This window comes from Thalassophryne amazonica, chromosome 7, assembly GCF_902500255.1.
Source record: "Thalassophryne amazonica chromosome 7, fThaAma1.1, whole genome shotgun sequence".
Lineage (NCBI taxonomy): Eukaryota > Metazoa > Chordata > Actinopteri > Batrachoidiformes > Batrachoididae > Thalassophryne > Thalassophryne amazonica.
In genome coordinates, this window is record NC_047109.1 from 75517095 (window position 1) to 75537319 (window position 20225).

Sequence of the window (20225 nt, forward strand, 5' to 3'; positions counted from 1 at the left end):
CTATAGAAACGTGCATACACCAACCAGGATTTTTGCGTGAAGCACCGCACATTTCCACAGTGATTTGACTGTTGACACATCTGAACGTTAGCATGGAGACTGGCGTACGTCATGCTTTGTATATACGTAGGCTTTGTACATGAGGTCCCTGATGTGTAAAGTAAAAAAAAAAAAAAACTTGACAGTTTAATTTTATTGGCCCTCTGCCAAGAAAAGTAATTTACAGGAGAGTTTAACCCTACTGAACATGAGTGGGGTTATTTTTGATGCATGTGACAATGTTACAATAGAAGAACTTACTTAACTGTCCAATGATTCAAAACTGCATCACATCTCAATAACTGAATTATGTCTAAGTTCACATGTAAAGAAAATAGTGCCACTGTGTGATGTTATGCCACTGACATGGAGAAAATATTATCAACATTGATTTTATCAGTTTGGTAAATAATATTCTAATAGTAAGATCACTACTAAAAGTGGGGATAGACCATTTATTTGACCAAAACTAAAACAGTCAACAAAATGTTTATTAAAGATAATCAAGCTAAGCAGCCAAACATGTTGCTATTTTTACAAGTACCCTTTCCAACATTAAAATGCACACTCCAAGAGCGCACACAGAGACAGAGAGAGAGACAGACTCATGTCTCATCTCATATTAGGAATTATTTGTGTCAAATCGAGAATATGCCAAATATTTTTGCATCAAGTTGAAAACGTGGTAGCGATAAATAACATTAGGTGGAACTTATAGGTAGTATATAAATGATACAGCAGGCAAAAAACAAAACAAAAAAATACCTCCAACACCAATTTTCTCCATCTCCCCAATGCACATTTGGTCAATGCCAGTTTACAAACTGTTCTTCACCCATGAGGTTGGTGTGTTCTTAGCAGTGCATGCTGTCTTTGGGTCAGCTTTATCATGCACGCAGCCCAGAATTTAACCAACATAATACTCATTACCTCCACCAAGGAGACACTGCTTGTCTGTAGCGTATCTCAAAAACACAGATTTCACTGAAATTCAGTGGTGCAGTAAATCTTGGATCAATAATGTGTGGATTAAATTTCAAGGCAGATGTGACTATGGGATCATTTCATATTGCTTCAGCTGTTATGGACAGATAGACTATTGTAACTTGGTGGAGGCATGCACTCAGTGTTCTCTAGTTACTAGTAAGCTATGAAGAACCTGCTTGTCTATTAGCATGCATAAAGGAGCATAACAGCAGCTGACAGGGGCCAAAACAGTTCCAAATTAAGATAGCACTAACAGATGCAGAACACATTTACAAATAACACCTGCATCAATTCATCAATGGGGTTTTACATGAAAAAATGTCTTGTAAATTGAAAAAAGTTTGTAACCAAGCAAGCTACAGCACATGTAACAAATTTTATAATGCGTGCTCAAAATTCAGAAAGGCTTTGCAAATTTTTCAACACAATGGATGTACTCGTTTCTACATGGAGGACTTTAGACTTCTACCCTTCAGTTCATGCAAATAAAATAAAACAAAAATATAGCTAGCATAAGAGTAAAAATCATGAATAAAGTAAATGAGCTTACTCAGCTCTGCAGACTAGGTAGAGATCAAGAGTCGAGTGTTGCGATGCACTGAAAGGTCCGTCAGTTAAAGTCCTCCGGACAGAATCCTGTTTGTGTTGTGAGCACTTATGCTGTGTTAAAGCTTTGCAAAGTGTTTTTTTTTTATGTTTGGGTGCATTGTGTGAATTTGCTAAAGACACATCAATTGGAAGACTTTTTGATGCAACTACCTGCTGTTGAACTCATGCGGTGTTTTTATCTGGATAAGCATTTCCGGCTTGCAGGTGTTATCTTAAGTTGGAATTGTTGTGGCCCCTGTCAGCCACTGTAGGCATGATGATTTTAACAGATACAGTTAAGAGGCTGAATGTTAATTGGGTGCTTTTCATTTTTTGCTATATTGTGGCAAAATTTCAAATATTTACAGCATTCAATCTTGCGTGATCTGGTGTTTAAAAACAGTTACTTACAACTGCACACCTGAGGTTTTAGTTAGGAAACTGATAATGCTAATTATTTTACTGCAACATTACAAATGCTATAGAAACTTTTTCCATTTAATGTGATTTGTGTAACAAGGTTTGAATCGCTCATAGTATTTATTTTGTAACCTGCAACAGTCAGTGCAACCAGTACTCATTGGAAGAACAGCTTTTGTTTTGGCGCAATTACTGTAAATTTAACCAACCAGCCAAGCACAAAAGACAAGCACTAAATCACTGTTTTTGCATCATGTACAAACCCAACTTCCTCACTTCTTTTCATGCCAGAATTTCACATAAAATCAGTTTTATTTTCACTTTGTAATCAGACGACCCATTTGCCTGTCATCAGATGAATTACATGCATGAGCTCAAAGAGGACAGTGACCTCAGACTATAAGTAACACATCCTATTCAGTGCAAGATAACACCGTAGTTGCCATGGACACAAAGTGCCAAGAGGACCCAATGTAACCTGGCAAGCGAAAAAACAAAGTGAAGGCAGATGCGTGCCGAAGAGTAAATTCATATATTGTCTGAAATAGTAATTGGTGTCACACAGTGAAAACATCTATCCAATTGTTGACATACTGAGGTCACATGGGTAGTAGGTGGTCATCTCGCTCATCTGTCTCAACTTCTAAGGGTTCTGTGGACACACCTCTGTAAGCAGGTGCCTCTTCTCTATTTCGTGACCGGCACACAAAGTCACATCCATCCTGTGATAAAACAGATGGATGATATTTAAACACATTCTCAATACACTAACAACAAAATGATTATTTAGTGACAATAGCAGTCAGAGACACTTACTGCTGTCAGATTGCCAACCTCCACCCAAAATGAATAATTAGGAAACTGCTCTATGCCTTTGGCTCCAACAATTAGACGCTGGTAGAGGAAACCTCCAACGAGGTACACAGTGAGGAGACACAGCCCACTAAAAATGAGGGTGATGATAATCATTCATATACAAGGGCTGTCAATAAAGTTACGGTCCTTTTTATTTTTTTCAAAAACTATATGAATTTCATTCATATGTTTTTACATCAGACATGCTTGAACCCTCGTGCGCATGCGTGAGTTTTTCCACGCCTGTCGGTGACGTCATTCGCCTGTGAGCACTCCTTGTGGGAGGAGTCGTCCAGCCCCTCGTCGGAATTCCTTTGTCTGAGAAGTTGCTGAGAGACTGGCGCGTTGTTTGATCAAAATTTTTTCTAAACCTGTGAGACACATCGAAGTGGACACGGTTCGAAAAATTAAGCTGGTTTTCAGTGAAAATTTTAACGGCTGATGAGAGATTTTGAGGTGATTCTGTCGCTTTAAGGACTTCCCACGGTGCGAGACGTCGCTCAGCGCTCTCAGGCGGCGTCATCAGCCTGTTCAAGCTGAAAACCTCCACATTTCAGGCTCTATTGATCCAGGACGTCGTGAGAGAACAGAGAAGTTTCAGAAGAAGTCGGTTTCAGCATTTTATCCGGATATTCCACTGTTAAAGGAGATTTTTTTAATGAAAGACGTGCGGACGGGTCCGCGAGTCGGGACGCAGCCGACGCGGTGCGGCGGCACAGGAAAAACACCTCCGTGTTGATAACCATTTGTAAAATCCAGGCGACTTTTGATGGCTTTCAGTGGAGTGAGTATCTGAGAAATTGTTTAACAGCTGGACATGTTCCAACTTGTCCTTAAGGCTTGCAGCCGCCGCGACGCTCCGCCACAGGAAAAACACCTCTGCTGGAAGCCTTAAGGACAAGTTGGAACATGTCCAGCTGTTAAACAATTTCTCAGATACTCACTCCACTGAAAGCCATCAAAAGTCGCCTGGATTTTACAAATGGTTATCAACACGGAGGTGTTTTTCCTGTGCCGCCGCACCGCGTCGGCTGCGTCCCGACTCGCGGACCCGTCCGCACGTCTTTCATTAAAAAAATCTCCTTTAACAGTGGAATATCCGGATAAAATGCTGAAACCGACTTCTTCTGAAACTTCTCTGTTCTCTCACGACGTCCTGGATCAATAGAGCCTGAAATGTGGAGGTTTTCAGCTTGAACAGGCTGATGACGCCGCCTGAGAGCGCTGAGCGACGTCTCGCACCGTGGGAAGTCCTTAAAGCGACAGAATCACCTCAAAATCTCTCATCAGCCGTTAAAATTTTCACTGAAAACCAGCTTAATTTTTCGAACCGTGTCCACTTCGATGTGTCTCACAGGTTTAGAAAAAATTTTGATCAAACAACGCGCCAGTCTCTCAGCAACTTCTCAGACAAAGGAATTCCGACGAGGGGCTGGACGACTCCTCCCACAAGGAGTGCTCACAGGCGAATGACATCACCGACAGGCGTGGAAAAACTCACGCATGCGCACGAGGGTTCAAGCATGTCTGACGTAAAAACATATGAATGAAATCCATATAGTTTTTGAAAAAAATAAAAAGGACCGTTACTTTATTGACAGCCCTCGTATACATAAATATACCACAATACTCTGAATGTTTGGTTCAATACAGACTCACTCTGAAGACTCACATGATGATTATTATAGAGCCTGCGCTGAGGTGGGACTCAACAGCTGGGCACACTGCACTGGATTCCAGCCCAAACAGGTAGAAGCAATCCTCCTTCCTGTCCCTCTCCTCTAAAACCACAGTCAGCTGGCCCTGTGAAGGCAATTGAGGGACACAAAAGCAAACAACAAGCAGTAGAAACTAAAAATTAAAGACATGCTGCAAGTCACATTACACTGCATTTGCTGAAATTTATTTTCTCAGTTCAACAGCATTAAAAGTCATCTGAATTTATCTTACTATGCTCTTTTTTCTGTTGCAAGAGATCATCAAAATGCCTTTTCTGCTTTCCTGGGAGCAGTGGGCATCATATTTTTCACCATTTCTGTAGATCAACATCACCCAGTCGCCTGCAAAAACAGAAAACTTTCATGTAAAATCTATCTGATCACAAATTGGTATAGTTGTAGGGGTGTGCCGAGATCTCACAATATTAAAACATGACAACAGTCTTCATTGAGGTGAAGAAAAGCTGTCTGGAAGAGTACAGCAATTAAAATCAGAGCGTCAATGATGCACCGCTTATCCAGATTTATTTTCCAAACTATTTCCCACACTGTGCAGTTGAAGAAAATGAGGACATGGTGTAAATAAAATTCTTTACCAATTGCTGAAAATTTTCCAATAGTCATTCACGCATTTAAACTATTATGTAAATACACTCTTGAAAGAAACCTGAACTATCAGGTAAAATGTTGACAACGGGGTTCTATACTGTCTTGGGAAGTTACACACTGCTGTAAACATTTATGTTAGTTGTCAAGGTTCTCTTCCAAAATCTTTATGACAATGTGTAAATTTTCTTGTATGGTGTCTTATTTTGGTGATTGTGCAAGGAAGAATTGTGAACAAAGCTTAGATGACGCAAACAAAACCAATGGAATAAAAAAAGCCTTCAAGAACTAAAGGAGAAGAAGCAATTTCTATAAATTATGGATAAATGAACATTTCACTGTAGCACTACCTCAGATTGGTTTAAGATAGTTAAAATTGTACTGAATATGACAATTCATACTCAGGAAGTAGAAATGAAGTGACATTCATGTAGAAATGAAGTGACATTCACTGCAATATGATTAGTTAAAACATTTTTTAAAAACTAAAATAAAATGCACCTGTATCATTTTGTATTTTCTGATGCTCAGGTTATTTTTTATAAATCATAATTCATCAAAAAAAAATTCTTAAAAACAGACTTAAATAAAATAATCGTCTTGTTCTCATGAGCCCATTATCATGTACAGTCTCATTTCCTGAGCAGAGTGTATCTTCACACCCCTATTCAGTTGGGACAGCTTGCATTTGTACGTAAATTGTCCATTGTCTAAGTTGGCTGTGTCTTACTTAAAACTACGAGGTCTATTAGAAAAGTATCCGACCTTATTATTTTTTCAAAAACCATATGGATTTGAATCGTGTGATTACAACAGACATGCTTGAACCCTCGTGGGCATGCAAGAGTTTTTTCACACCTGTCGGTTACGTCATTCGCCTGTGGGCAGTCTTTGAGTGAGGAGTGGCCCACCCTCTCGTCGTTTTTTTCATTGTTTAGGAATGGCTCAGAGACTGCTGCTTTGTTTGATCAAAATTTTTTTCAGAACTGTAAGGCACAACTGAGTGGACACCATTCGATAAATTCAGCTGGTTTTCGGTAAAAATTTTAACGGCTGATGAGAGATTTTGGTCTGGTAGTGTCACCGTAAGGACGGCCCACAGCGCTTGATGGCGATCTGCGCTTCGAGGTGGCAGCGTCTCGCCGTTTCAAGTTGAAAACTTCCACATTTCAGGCTCTGTTGACCCAGAAAGTTGTCAGAGAACAGAGAACTTTCAGAAGAAGTCGGCATGAAGAGTTTATTCGGACATTCCATTGTTAACGGACATTTTGTAATGAAAGAATGTGCGGGCAGAGTCGCATGTCGGGCCGGACCCGGGGGGCGCGACAGGAAAAACACCTCCGTTGGAAACCTTAACGGGCAAGTTGGAACATGCCCAAGCTGTTAAACAATTTCTCAGTTACTCACTTGTTGAAAGCCATCAAAAGCCGCCTGAATTTTACAAATGGTTTTCAACACGGAGGTGTTTTTCCTGACGCGGCGCACACAGATTTGCCGAGTCATCACGGAAACGACTCGGCGAATTTGCGCACACGTCTTTCATTAAAAAAACGTCCTTAAACAGTGGAATGTCCGCATAAAGTCCTCATGCCGACCTCTTCTGAATCTTCTCTGCTCTCTCACGACGTCCTGGGTGAATTAAGCCTTAAATTAGGATGTTTTCAGCTTGAAACAGGCCGACGACGGCGCCTGGAAGTGCTGCAGGACGTCCCGCTCTGTGGGAAGTCCTTACACCGACGGAAACACCCCATAATCTCTCATCAGCCGTTAAACTTTTCACCGAAAACCATTTTAATTTCTCGAATAGCATCGCGCACCGTCTCGAGCAGCGTGTGAAACAAAGGAATTCAGCCAAGAGGGCGGGACCACATCTCACTCAAGGCCTGCCCACAGGGAAATGACGTCACCGACGCGTGAAAAAACTCACGCATGCGCATGAGGGTTCAAGCATGATTGGTGTAATCGCACGTCATTCAAATCCATATAGTAAAAAAAAAAAAAAAGGGTCGGTTTATTATCTAAGAGACCTCGTATAAGTGGGGAAAATGTTAGTAAGTCACAATAAAGACCTGCATTCTAAACAGGCAGAAAAAGAGGAAGGGAGCTGTAAGTTGTAGAGTGATACACAAACCAGGAGTTTGTCAATTAGGCAAAAAACTGGAAAGTAGGTAAAGAAATAAAAATTTAAGAGAAAATAATGAAAGTTAACAAAGCCTGTTAAAGCCCCTTTCACACTGGGCCCACTTCGAGATGCTTCCTGTTGCATCATGGCGACGCAGGAATTTCTGCGTCAAGTGCGCGCAGCAGGGGGCAGAGAGGAGGCGAGGACGGAGCCTGCAGGTTCTCTGCACAGAGGAATCAAAGTGCACAGTCTGGCTGTACTGTGCACTTCGATTTCTCTTCTAGTTTATATTTTTTCTCGTGCTAAGCTGCAGGTCTGCGCTCTGAGTTCTTTTATATTTTATCTTTCCTCCTTTGACTGCGAGATGCGAGCACGCACGAACGAACCGTCCGTGAGTAAATGTGGCGATGTCTGGAGTTATACTGGATGTGGACATGTCCTGTCTTTGGCAATCAGTCTGTGAGCAGGACTTATGGATTTTATTTAAACACTTTTGTGAGAGTCTTCTCTCACAAAGAAGCAGGAGCAAGGAGGAGCAGCTGCTGCAATCAGCATTTTTTTTTCTGTGCTCTTTTTTTGAGCGTGTCTTTTCCTGCATTGTGTACAAGGTATAAAAACAATCCTGCGTGATTTATACTTCGGGAACAATGGAACACAGCAGGAATCATAAATTGGTGTCGAGTAACGTCTTGTGAGTGTGTGGCTTCCAGTCATGCTGAGTACCATCCTGTTGCTCTGACTTGCGCTGAAACCACTTAATTCTGCGTCGAGCAGAGGACGCAAACAAAAATTAAACATGTTTAATTTTTGGCATCCGATTTGCTTTGTCCTTTGCGCCCCTCATGCTGTTGTGGCACCGAGCTGCATCGTCTCGGCACTAAGTTGCTTCCACATGGCGTCATCATAACGACACACCGTTGTGCGTCGTTGTGTGTCGCAACTGGGAGCAGCCCCGGTGTGAAAGGGGTTTATGTCCCCAAAAGAGCTAAAGGTCTGATTTCACAGCAGATTTTAAATCCATAGAATGTCAGCTTTTCCCTTCGCTTTTGCATATTGCACACAATAATGGAACCTGAACGGCCACCTGATTATACATAACTGGGTAATAGGACAGCACAATCTCGTTTGAACCCCTGCGTGATATTGCGGGATGTGACCACTTTTGGGGACAGCCTCCTGTTGTGCAATACAAACACAGCATAACTTCACACAGAAAAATTGGTGCACGGTTTCATTTTTGGCTGCAATCACCGAAGCAGTCGTGAAATTGCAGTTTGTTTGTTTTTTATTCCCAGTGGATAAGGGAAGAGAAGGCAAATGGGAGAGGTCATGTCGGTAAGTGATAGTCTACTCACCTAGCCAGAGTAGCTGTGGTCTCGCCTGCACAACAGCCTTGATATCTTTGAACTCCGGGTCATAAACAAACGCAACATGTCCACTTTCCACCGCATCCTCACTTTTTCTTTGCATTTTCACTTTGTTTGCCCAAAAACTCTTGAGGGCTGTCGGTGGATGTAGGATTATTGAGTCATATTTTAACCCTTTAGCACCCATCCTCAAACAAGACAGCACTGCCCAATAGTGACGTAGGTATGAAGACACTTAGGGCTATGGAAATCTGACATTTGACCCCAGATGTTGTCAAAAATGTCTGACTTTGCCAGGTCAATTCTGGAGTCCCCTAACTGTGTATACATTTGGTCTAATTCAGTTGGAAAAGAAAAAAAAAAAAAAAAACTATAATTGCTGTCCTTGACATTTGACAAAATGAATTTAGAATCACAAATTCAACACTAACCTTCACAAACATACCAAGTTTAGTAGATATCATCCAAAAGACCTCGGAGGAGTAGTGGACCAAACAGGCAAGATGATATTTAGATATTTGACCCCAATGACATTGACCTGTGGCAAAACAACCCCTTATGGGCAATTTTGGGGGTCAGCCTACATGGACTCGGCAAGTCTGGCAGAAATTGGCCCAAGCAACTTTGAGGAGTGGTGGAACAAAAACTCAAATTACTGAACATATTTACTGTCAAATGTGGACTGGCATGGGAAAAGGTACAAAGTTTTAATTCCAATTTCTGATACAAACCTAATGCAACTGCAGTCACAGAGGTAATATTAATTTAAAGATGGCCAACTTTACAGTGAGGAAAATAAGTATTTGAACACCCTGCGATTTTGCAAGTTCTCGCACTTAGAAATCATGGAGGGGTCTGAAATTTTTCATCTTAGGTGCATGTCCACTGTGAGAGACATCTAAAAAAAAAAAAAAAAAAAAAAAAAATCCAGAAATCACAATGTATGATTTTTTTTAATCATTGTATGTTTTTAATCCTTTGTATACTCAACAAAAATATAAACGCAACACTTTTGGTTTTGCTCCCATTTTGTATGAGATGAACTCAAGATCTAAAACTTTTTCCACATACACAATATCACCATTTCTCTCAAATATTGTTCACAAACCAGTCTAAATCTGTGATAGTGAGCACTTCTCCTTTGCTGAGATAATCCATCCCACCTCACAGGTGTGCCATACCAAGATGCTGATTAGACACCATGATTAGTGCACAGGTGTGCCTTAGACTGTCCACAATAAAAGGCCACTCTGAAAGGTGCAGTTTTATCACACAGCACAATGCCACAGATGTCGCAAGATTTGAGGGAGCGTGCAGTTGGCATGCTGACAGCAGGAATGTCAACCAGAGCTGTTGCTCGTGTATTGAATGTTCATGTCTCTACCATAAGCTGTCTCCAAAGTCGTTTCAGAGAATTTGGCAGTACATCCAACCAGCCTCACAACTGCAGACCACGTGTAACCACACCAGCCAAGGACCTCCACATCCAGCATGTTCACCTCAAAGATCGTCTGAGACCAGCCACTCGGACAGCTGCTGAAACAATCGGTTTGCATAACCAAAGAATTTCTGCACAAACTGTCAGAAACGTCTCAGGGAAGCTCATCTGCATGCTCGTCGTCCTCATCAGGGTCTCGACCTGACTCCAGTTCGTCGTCATAACCGACTTGAGTGGGCAAATGCTCACATTCGCTGGCGTTTGGCACGTTGGAGAGGTGTTCTCTTCACAGATGATGCGAAGGAGATGTGTTGCACTGCATGAGGCAAATGGTGGTCACACCAGATACTGACTGGTATCCCCCCCAATAAAACAAAACTGCACCTTTCAGAGTGGCCTTTTATTGTGGGCAGTCTAAGGCACACCTGTGCACTAATCATGGTGTCTAATCAGCATCTTGGTATGGCACACCTGTGAGGTGGGATGGATTATCTCAGCAAAGGAGAAGTGCTCACTATCACAGATTTCGACTGGTTTGTGAACAATATTTGAGGGAAATGGTGATATTGTGTATGTGGAAAAAGTTTTAGATCTTTGAGTTAATCTCATACAAAATGGGAGCAAAACCAAAAGTGTTGCGTTTATATTTTTGTTGAGTATATGTTACTGCTGCAAATAAGTATTTGATCACCTAACAAGCAGCAAGAATTCTGGCTCACACAGACCTGTTAATTTTTCTTTAAGAAGCCCTCTTATTCTGCACTCTTTACCTGTATTAATTGCACCTGTTTGAACTTATTACCTGTATAATAGGCACCTGTTCACACACTCAATCACACTTCAACCTGTCCACCATAGCCAAGACCAAAGAGCTGTCTAAGGACACCAGGGACAAAACTGTAGACCTGCATAAGGCTGGAATGGACTACAGGACAACAGGCAAGCAGCTTGGTAGAAAACAACAACTGTTATGATTAGAAAGTGGAAGAAACAAGATGACTGTCAATCTCCCACAGTCTGGGATTCCATGCAAGATCTCACTTTGTGAGGTAAGTATGATTCTGAGAAGCTCAGAACTACACAGGAGGACCTGGTCAATGACCTGAAGAGAGCTGGAACCACAGTCACAAAGATTACATTAGTAACACATGATGCTGTCATGGTTTAAAATCCTGCAGGGCAGCAAGGTCCCCCTGCTCAAACCAGCACATGTCCAGGCCTGTTTGAAGTTCACCAGTGACCATCTGGATGATCCAGAGGAGGCATGGGAGAAGGTTATGTGCTCAGATGAGACCAGAATAGAGCTTTTTGGAATCAGCTCCACTTACCATGTTTAGAGGATGAGAACAACCCCAAGAAAACCATTCCAACCGTGAAGCATGGGGGTGGAAACATCATACTCTGGGGGTGCTCTTCTGCAAAGGGGACAGGCCGACTGCACCGTATTGAAGGGAGGATGGATGGGGTCATGTACTGTGAGATTTTGGCAACCAACCTCCTTCCCTCAGTAAGAGCACTGAAGATGGGTCATGGCTAGGTCTTCCAGCATGACAATGACCCCAAAGACACAGCCAGGGCAACTAAGGAGGGGCTCCGTAAGAAGCATTTCAAGGTCCTGGTGTGGCCTGGCCAGTCTCCAGACCTAAACTCAACAGAAAATCTTCGGAGGGAGCTGAAACTCCAAACCTGAAAGATTTGGAGAAGAACTGTATGGAGAAGTGGACCAAAATCCCTGCTGCAGTGTGTGTAAACCTGGTGAAAAACTACAGGAAGCATTTGAGTTCTGTAATTGCAAACAAAGGCTACTGTACCAAATATTAACATTGATTTTCACAGGTGTTCAAATACTTATTTGCAGCAGTAACATACAAATAAATTGTTAAAAAAAAAAAAAAAAAAAAAAAAAAATCATACATTGTGATTTCCGGATTGTGTTTTTTTTTTTTTTTTTTTTTTTTAAGATTATGTCTCTCACAGTGGACATGCACCTAAGATGAAACTTTAAGACCCCTCCATGATTTCTAAGTGGGAGAACTTGCGAAACTGCAGGGTGTTCAAATACTTATTTTCCTCACTGTAAATATAGTCCTGGACATTTAATCCTACATTATGTGGAATGGTACTGACACAGTGTGTGTTGGGAGATGGAAAGGTTAAGCAACAGTTCAAGAATTCTATATTATAATAGCCAAGTGGCTTCTGTGTGCGTGTATGCGTGCACGTATATGGCTTCGATCACAGAGAAACTTGGGAGAGCTGACATTTGCTGTTTGGTATGCTTTTGTATTTTGGGTCAAGGATGAATGCTGCAAATATGTAAGGTTGATAGAACTAATATTTTTGGAGAAATTAGCGATATTAGCTAACAACAGTGAACAATGAACATTGTGCTGCAATACACCATGGGAGTTTGGAGTTTTAAATGTTATTGAGGTTCATGTTAGGTTAACAGTGTTAGTGTTACTGATTTACTGTGTTTTTTTTGTAGTTTAGTTGGGTTAGTCAGTTTAGTTAAGTGTCATGTTGCTGTCACAGTGATTGAGAAGTGCAGTGTTTTTGATGTCTTCTGCCACAGTCTGTTTGTGGGTGTGTAAAATTAAAAGCACCTGCTGCAGCAGAATGCAGAAAAGGCAAAAAGCTGTGTGTGTGCGTATACGTTCTATCACAGACAAACTGGGGAGAGCTGACATTTGCCATTTGGTATGCTTATGTATTTTGGGTCAAGGATGAATGCTGCCAAAACAGAAAGTTGATAGGACTAATATATTTTTGGAGGAATTATGGATTTTAGCTAACAACACTGAACAATGTGATAATTATATTCTGGACACACACCATTCCAGCAGGTGGTGGTTAATCATCTATTTATTAAAATCGTGTGTGCATGTGTGATTTTATGTAGTAAGTGCAATGTAAGTACATAATATATTTGTAAATACATTAACCCTCTGGGGTCCGAGGGCATTTTTTTGGACAGTTCACTCGCCTGGCATAAATGTTTTATTATTGCTGTTAACAGCTCTCCCTGCATCCCACAATCAAGTTTTATGTCTTTTTTTTTTCAGGACAACCTGTACTTTCAGAATATATATGCTATAGTAGTGTTTTATAAGTGTAATAAAGGCTTACAATTGGAAATAAAAAAGGAAAAAGTAAAGTGGAAGATAATTTTCCATACATATTTATTCAAAACACACAGTAAACTATAATAAACAACTGTTTTGACACTTTATAAAGGTAATTTGGGCTCTTGTGTGAAAGACTGTACAACAAAAAGGTTCAAACAATTAACACAAATGCACATTTGATCAATATATACAAAAATGGTCTGGGTTTTGTTTGTCTTCATCTCAAAGCAATTTCTGTCTGCTATTACACAAAGGTCACATCACAAACTTCTACAGTACTTCTACTGTGTTTTGGAGTATTCTGTCCTCCTCTGAACGCAGCTTTGACACTTTGGCCCATTTACACTCTGAGGAGCAGCCCCTCCCCCCATTGATATGGTAAACAGTGCTTTACGCCGGAGCGAGAGAGCTTGCCACAGGATTATTCAATAACAGAGAGAACACAGAGAGAGGGCCGACTCCCACAAAATGATGTCATCTGGATTAGAATTTTAGAGTTTTCCTAACAAAAACCCCCCAAAACAACGGCCACTCTGAAGGACTGATAAGGGAATCATTAAGCAAAAAGGTTATTGATGTCAGTGGATCGAATCGTTTCTTAACGATACACTTGATAAAGGACTAGAATGCCACTTCCTTGTTTGTTTTAGTGTACTTGGTGAAATTGATAGCAGAATACTCAGTTCCTTTAGATCTTGATGTTTTTCTGATGTTGCTGGTATGATAGTTATGATCCATGGTCATGAAAAATGCACATAAACAGAAACTTTTGTCTCTAATACGACTCTAGAGTGACACAAAGACTACCATTGTGCGTCTATAGCAACTCCCCATTACACACATTCAAAATGGCAGCTGGCACTCAGCCAATTACAATGCAGCACATAGGAAGTCGGCCCTCTCTATGTTTTCTCTGTTCAATAACATTCACAGGTAATGAGGAGTGGAGCATCTCTAAAACTCACACACTCTGTGTTTGAGCACATGAAATTGTCAGAGGCCTTCCGTCTACTCACTTTCACTGATCATTGCGCGTAATGGCACATTGGAGCAAGCAGCCAGAAGGCTATTCAAACGGGCCAACTAGTAACACATCACTGCTAAAAAAACGATCTTTGGTTTATCACGTGAGGTAAATCTTCCCTACGATTGGATTTTGGAAAACCATGTGACAGTGAACCAATTCCGATTGGACACTCACATTGCGCACGTCATCACACAGCTTCTATGAGGAGTACAAAGATGGCCGACGGCTGGCTCGAAAGTCCCCAAAGTAAACTTTTCAGAAAAAAAAAAAAGAAAAGAAAAAGTTTCTATCTCATATCATTAAAAAGCTGTTTATAATTTAGTAAAGCTTGGTCTTAGCCGTCATATATGACAGCGTCGGCACCAGAGGGTTAAAAACACATGGATGAGAAACAATTTCCATTGTGACCCATTTAAAAATCAAATGCCAGAACAGAAGTAATAACATAATAAAATACTGATAAGAATAGTTTGTATATGATAACAAGAACCTAAACAATTTATAAATATATTAAGACAGTAAATTAACATTAAAACTTACATAATTAACAGGAAATAAAAGGGTTGAGTTCTTTTAAAAACTGCTGAGGTCTGAGGTTCTAAAAACATTCTAACTCACACGCCATTCCAACTCATTATAGAAACTTTGCACAATTTATTACCACCCTTGAAAAATGTCAGCTACCTATTTTAAACACTACCCAATATAGAACTCGTGGATACCCACGGGTAACATGCTAGTGAATAAATAATTCTACTTTAGTTTTCTAATATTGAAGCATACAGCAGATCATCATTAAATAACATTACACTATACATAAATTCGAACAACAATCAAATCTTTACATTTTCCGTAATACTTACTTCCTCCGATGGCTTGACTTGCACTATACTTGCCAATCACTGTTGTCTTCTTTTGCTTGTCAATCTGAACAAGCGCAGCATCTTGAACACCCCCTGCATTCCCACACAGCTGGAAGATGTACGTGTAATTGTCATTTCCAGTCTGGCTCTTTGCCGTTAAACTGCCAATAGAACAAATGCCAGCAAAAAAGGAAACAGAACTGGTGAGAAAGCAGAACACTCAATCTCAAAGTGCAGATAAAGCAAAATGCAACTATCACCACAAGCTCCTATGTTCAATTACAGATGATCAACTGACAACAGTAACCTATCGCCATGCATGTATAGCTGAGTAACCTTACTTTTTACCGTTAAGAGGCTCCAGGCGGCTGAGGACTTTCTGTTCTGACTCAGACACTGCGACTAGTTGACAGTTCTTGGAGTCGTCACTGGTATGTGCTCCCCTTCCACACAGAATCAGCTGAACAGCTACAGTCCATACCAGGAAGGACCCTCCACCGGGACTGCTCAAAACCTGCATAACAATGTATTAGCTAATAGTTTAAAAGGTTATTAAATTGATCAAAATACAAATGAAAATGATGACCACGATGTATCTTGCAATAATAGCTCCTTCATACTGGGGTTACAACAAAGAATTATTTTCACAATCAATTACTTTCTCAACTCATCACTTAGCTGTGTTGTACATAAAATGTCACAAAATGGTGAAAAAAATATTGATCACTATTTTCTAGAGCCCAAGCAGGGGTGGTGGCCAAGTGGTTAGTGCACTTGATTTCAATGCGGCTGGTTCCCGGTTCAAACCTCACCCATGCCACATTTCTCCATGTAATGTGGAGGTGCGTCAGGAAGGGCATCCAGAGTAAAACTTGTGCCAGTTCAACATGCAGATCCACCTCAGATTTACTGTCGACCCCGAGTGCAAACAACGGAGCAGCTGAAGGGACTCACATTTTCTAGGGCCCAAGATGTTTTCAAATGTCTTGTTTTATAGTACACAAACTGGAGATATAAGAGAATTTGTATGCAAGTGTAGACACACATACATACAAACAATATATATGTGTGTATGTGTGCGCTCATGTCTTGCCAGTGGGGATCTACGGGCTCTATACTGGGTAGTGTTTATAAAATGGGTAGCTGACATTTTTCAAGGGTGGTAATAAATTAAGCAAAACTTGTATGAGTTGGAATGGTGTGTGAGTCCAGAATGTTTTTAGAAGCATAGACCTTTTTATTTCCTTTTAATTATGTAATTTTTTAATGTTAATTTACTGTGTTAATGCATTTAGAAATTGTTGAGGTTCTTGTTATCATATACACACTATTATTATTATTGTCAGTATTATTACTTCTATTTTGCCATTTTTAAATGGACCAAAATGGAAATAAGTGTTTTCAGTTTCTTGAGTCATCCATGTATTTTTAACGTATTTACAATTATATTATGCACTTACAATGAACTTACTAAATAAAATCATGCACACAAACACTCATGCTTTTAATATAAAGATGATTTACTGCACCCTGGTAGACTGGCATGCAAGTCCAGAATGTAATTAGCAACGTCCATTGTTCAGTGTTGTTAGCTAATACGAGGTCTGTGATAAAAAAAAAGCGGTCCTTTTTATTTTTTTCAAAAAAATAAATGGATTTGATTCATATGTTTTTACGTCAGACAAGCTTGAACCCTCGTGCGCATGCGTGAGTTTTGTCATGCCTGTCGGTGACGTCATTCGCCTGTGGGCAGGCTTTGAGTCAGGTGTGGACTCCCCCTCCCGTCGGAATCTCTTTGTCTGAGAAGCTGCAGGGAGACGGCGCGCGTTGCTTTATCAAATTTTTTCAGGACATGTGAGGGATATCCGTGTGGACACTATTCGAGAAATTCAGCTGGTTTTCGGTGAAAAGTTTAACAGCTGATGAGAGATTGTGGAGTTTTTCGCTTTAAGGACAGCTCACAAAGCAGATCGGCGCCGCGCGGTCGGAGGTGGCGTCCGTCAGGCTGGTTTCGAGCTGAAAACATCCTAATTTAAGGCTGTGTTCACCCAGGTCGTTTCAGATAACAGAGAAGTGTCTGAAGAGGTCGGCATCAGGAGTTTACCCGGACATTCCACTGTTAAAGGAGATTTTGTTATGAAAGAACGTGCAGACGAATTTGCCGAGTCGGGTTCGTGACGACGCCCCAAATCCATTCGCGCCACCACAGGAAAAACACCTCCGTGTTGAAAACCAGTAGTAAAATTCAGGCGGCTTTTGATGGCTTTCAACAAGTGAGTATCTGAGAAATTGTTTAACAGCTGGGCATGTTCCAACTTGTCCGTTAAGGTTTCCAACAGAGGGGTTTTTCCTGTGGCGACCCCCCGCGGTCGGGTCCGGCCCGACATGCGAATCTGCCCTCACGTTCTTTCATTACAAAATCTCCTTTAACAGTGGAATGTCTGGATAAACTCCTGATCCCGAACGCTTCTGAAAGTTCTTTGTTATCTCACGACGTCTTGGGTCCATAGAGCCTGAAATTAGGAAGTTTTCAGCTTGAAACAGCGAGACGACGACGCCTCGGAGCGCAGATCGCCGTCAGGCGCCGTGGGCCGTCCTTAAAGCCACACTAACAGACCAAAATCTCTCAGCCGTTAAAATTTTCACCGAAAACCAGCTGAATTTATCGAATGGTGTCCACTCAGTTGTGCCTTACAGTTTTTGAAAAAAATGTTATCAAACAAAGCAGCAGTCTGAGCCATTCCTAAACAATGAAAAGAAAAAAAAAAAATCGACGAGAGGGTGGGCGACTCCTCACTCAAAGACTGCCCACAGGCGAATGATGTAACCGACAGGCGTGAAAAAACTCACATGCCCACGAGGGTTCAAGCATGTCTGATGTAATCACACGTGATTCAAATCCATATAGTTTTTGAAAAAAAAATAAGGTCCGTTACTTTTCTCACAGACCTCGTATATTAGTCCTATCAACATTCTGTTTTAGCAGCATTCATCCTTGACCCAAAATACATAAGTATGCCAAACGGCAAATGTCAGCTGTCACAGTTCCTACATGGTTGAAGTTGCACACATGCACTCACAGAGAGCTTTTTCTCTTTTCCGCATTCTGCCATAGACATGTGCTTGTAATTTAAGACATGCACAGAGATGGTGGTGGAATACATCAAATGCAATACACTTTTCAGTCATGGTAAAGTCTGAGTTAAGTCTCCAACATGAGAATTAACTCAGTCATGGTAACGGCAGCATGAGACTTAGCTAAACTGACTAAACCAATTGAACTACAAAAACAAATCAATAACACTAACAACACTGTGAAACTAACATGAACTACAATAATTTCAATTTATTTTCATTTATACAGCGCCAAATCACAACAGAGTTGCCTCAAGGTGCTTCACAAAAGGGAAAATAAGTGCGTCTTAAGTCTGGACTTGAAAGTCTCCAAGAATCTGACTGTTTTATTGATGCAGAGAGATCATTCCACAGAACAGGGGCACGATAAGAGAAAGCTCTGTGACCCGCAGACTTCTTATTCACCCTGGGGACACAAAGTAGCCCTGCACCCTGAGAACGCAAAGCCTGGGCCGGCACATAAGGTTTAATTAGGTCAGCTAGGTAGGGAGGTGCCAGTCTGCGAACAATTTTAAAAACTAGTAGCAGAAACTTAAAATCTGATCTCACTGGGAAAGGAAGCCAGTGAAGGGATGCCAAAATGGGTGTAATGTGGTCGAACTTACTGCTTTGTGTCAAAAGTCTGGCAGCAGTATTTTGAACCAATTGGAGACCCCTAATGCTAGAATGCGGTAAACCAGAAAATAAAACATTGCAGTAGTCCAATCTAGGAGAGATAAACGCATGATCAGGGTCTCCGCATCAGCCATAGACAGGATGGGACGAATCTTCGCTATATTTTGCAAGTGGAAGAAAGCAGTCCTCATAATATTTCTAATGTGGAGGCCAAAGGACAACTTAGGATCAAAAATTACCCCAAGGTTCCTCACTTTGCCCATGTGATGTATGACACATGAGCCTAGGCTAAGCATTAACTGGTCAAATTGATGCAGATGTCTTACTGGACCAAGAACCATCATTTCAGTCTTATCAGAGTTTAAAAGTAGGAAGTTTCTAAACATCCAGCTTCTCACTGATGCAAGGCAATCTTCTAAGGATTTTATGTGGATGAGATGACCAACAGTTATCGGCATGTATAACTGGGTATCATCAGAACAGCAGTGAAAGGTAATCCCAAAGGGCTGCAATATGCACTCAAGCAGTGCTATATAAAAGGGAGAAAAGCAGGGGGCCTAAGACACACCTCTGTGGAACCCCAAATTTCATGTCACTAAGATTAGAGGCAGTGTTACTGTACAGAACACAGTGAGAACGACTGGTCAAGTATGACATCAACCATGCAAGGGCACTCCCAGTAATCCCAAAATAATTTTCCAGGTAATCATTGAACCAAGGTGACTGCATTTTTTTTTGGGGGGGGGGGGTACGATTTTAACAAAGGTAGCGCAATCATATCAAGTGTAGTTTTGAGCACTGAGTTTAAACTAACCACAAGACTCTCTACTGACTGGGTATTTGCCAAATGTAAGGCTAAGACATCAGGCAGTCTAGCTTCTAGTTCAGTCTTAGTTGAGGAGTTGATGCATCGCCCTAGTGATAAATAACGTTGTTCCACAAAACACGGCAGCGAAACTGTAAATTTAATAAGCGAGCGATCAGAGACCACTGAAGTAAGAGGCATGATGTCAATATTCGTGACAGCAATACCACGTGCAAGAACCAAATCCAGGGTATTTCCACTAATGTGCGTCAAGTCCTGAATGCATTGCCGAAATCCTAATGCATCCATAATTTCCATAAAGGATTTGCAGAAGGGATCAGAAGGCTTATTCATATGAACGTTAAAGTCACCAATGATCAGAATGTTATCTGCACTCATTGACAGGTTAGAGATGAATGCACCAAATTCATCTAATAATTCAGAATATGGGCCAGGAGGCTTATATACAGTGACAAATACGGCTGATTTTTATTCTTCTGACCTTGGCAATG

At 41.0% G+C, this 20225-nt stretch overlaps 1 protein-coding gene across 1 annotated transcript in view; it reads right to left on the reverse strand.

Annotated features, from left to right (window-relative positions):
- Nucleotides 1-480: 480 nt before the first annotated feature.
- m6pr (mannose-6-phosphate receptor (cation dependent)) overlaps nt 481-20225 on the reverse strand; it is a 28523-nt gene continuing 8778 nt past the window's right edge. Inside the window, exons 2-7 of the mRNA XM_034174564.1 lie at nt 15500-15672; nt 15159-15319; nt 4840-4949; nt 4562-4692; nt 2851-2977; nt 481-2756 (exon numbers count right to left, since the gene is read on the reverse strand). Coding sequence (XP_034030455.1) covers nt 2634-2756; nt 2851-2977; nt 4562-4692; nt 4840-4949; nt 15159-15319; nt 15500-15672 — 825 coding nt within the window. The 3' untranslated portion in view covers nt 481-2633. The remainder of the gene's footprint in view (nt 2757-2850; nt 2978-4561; nt 4693-4839; nt 4950-15158; nt 15320-15499; nt 15673-20225) is intronic.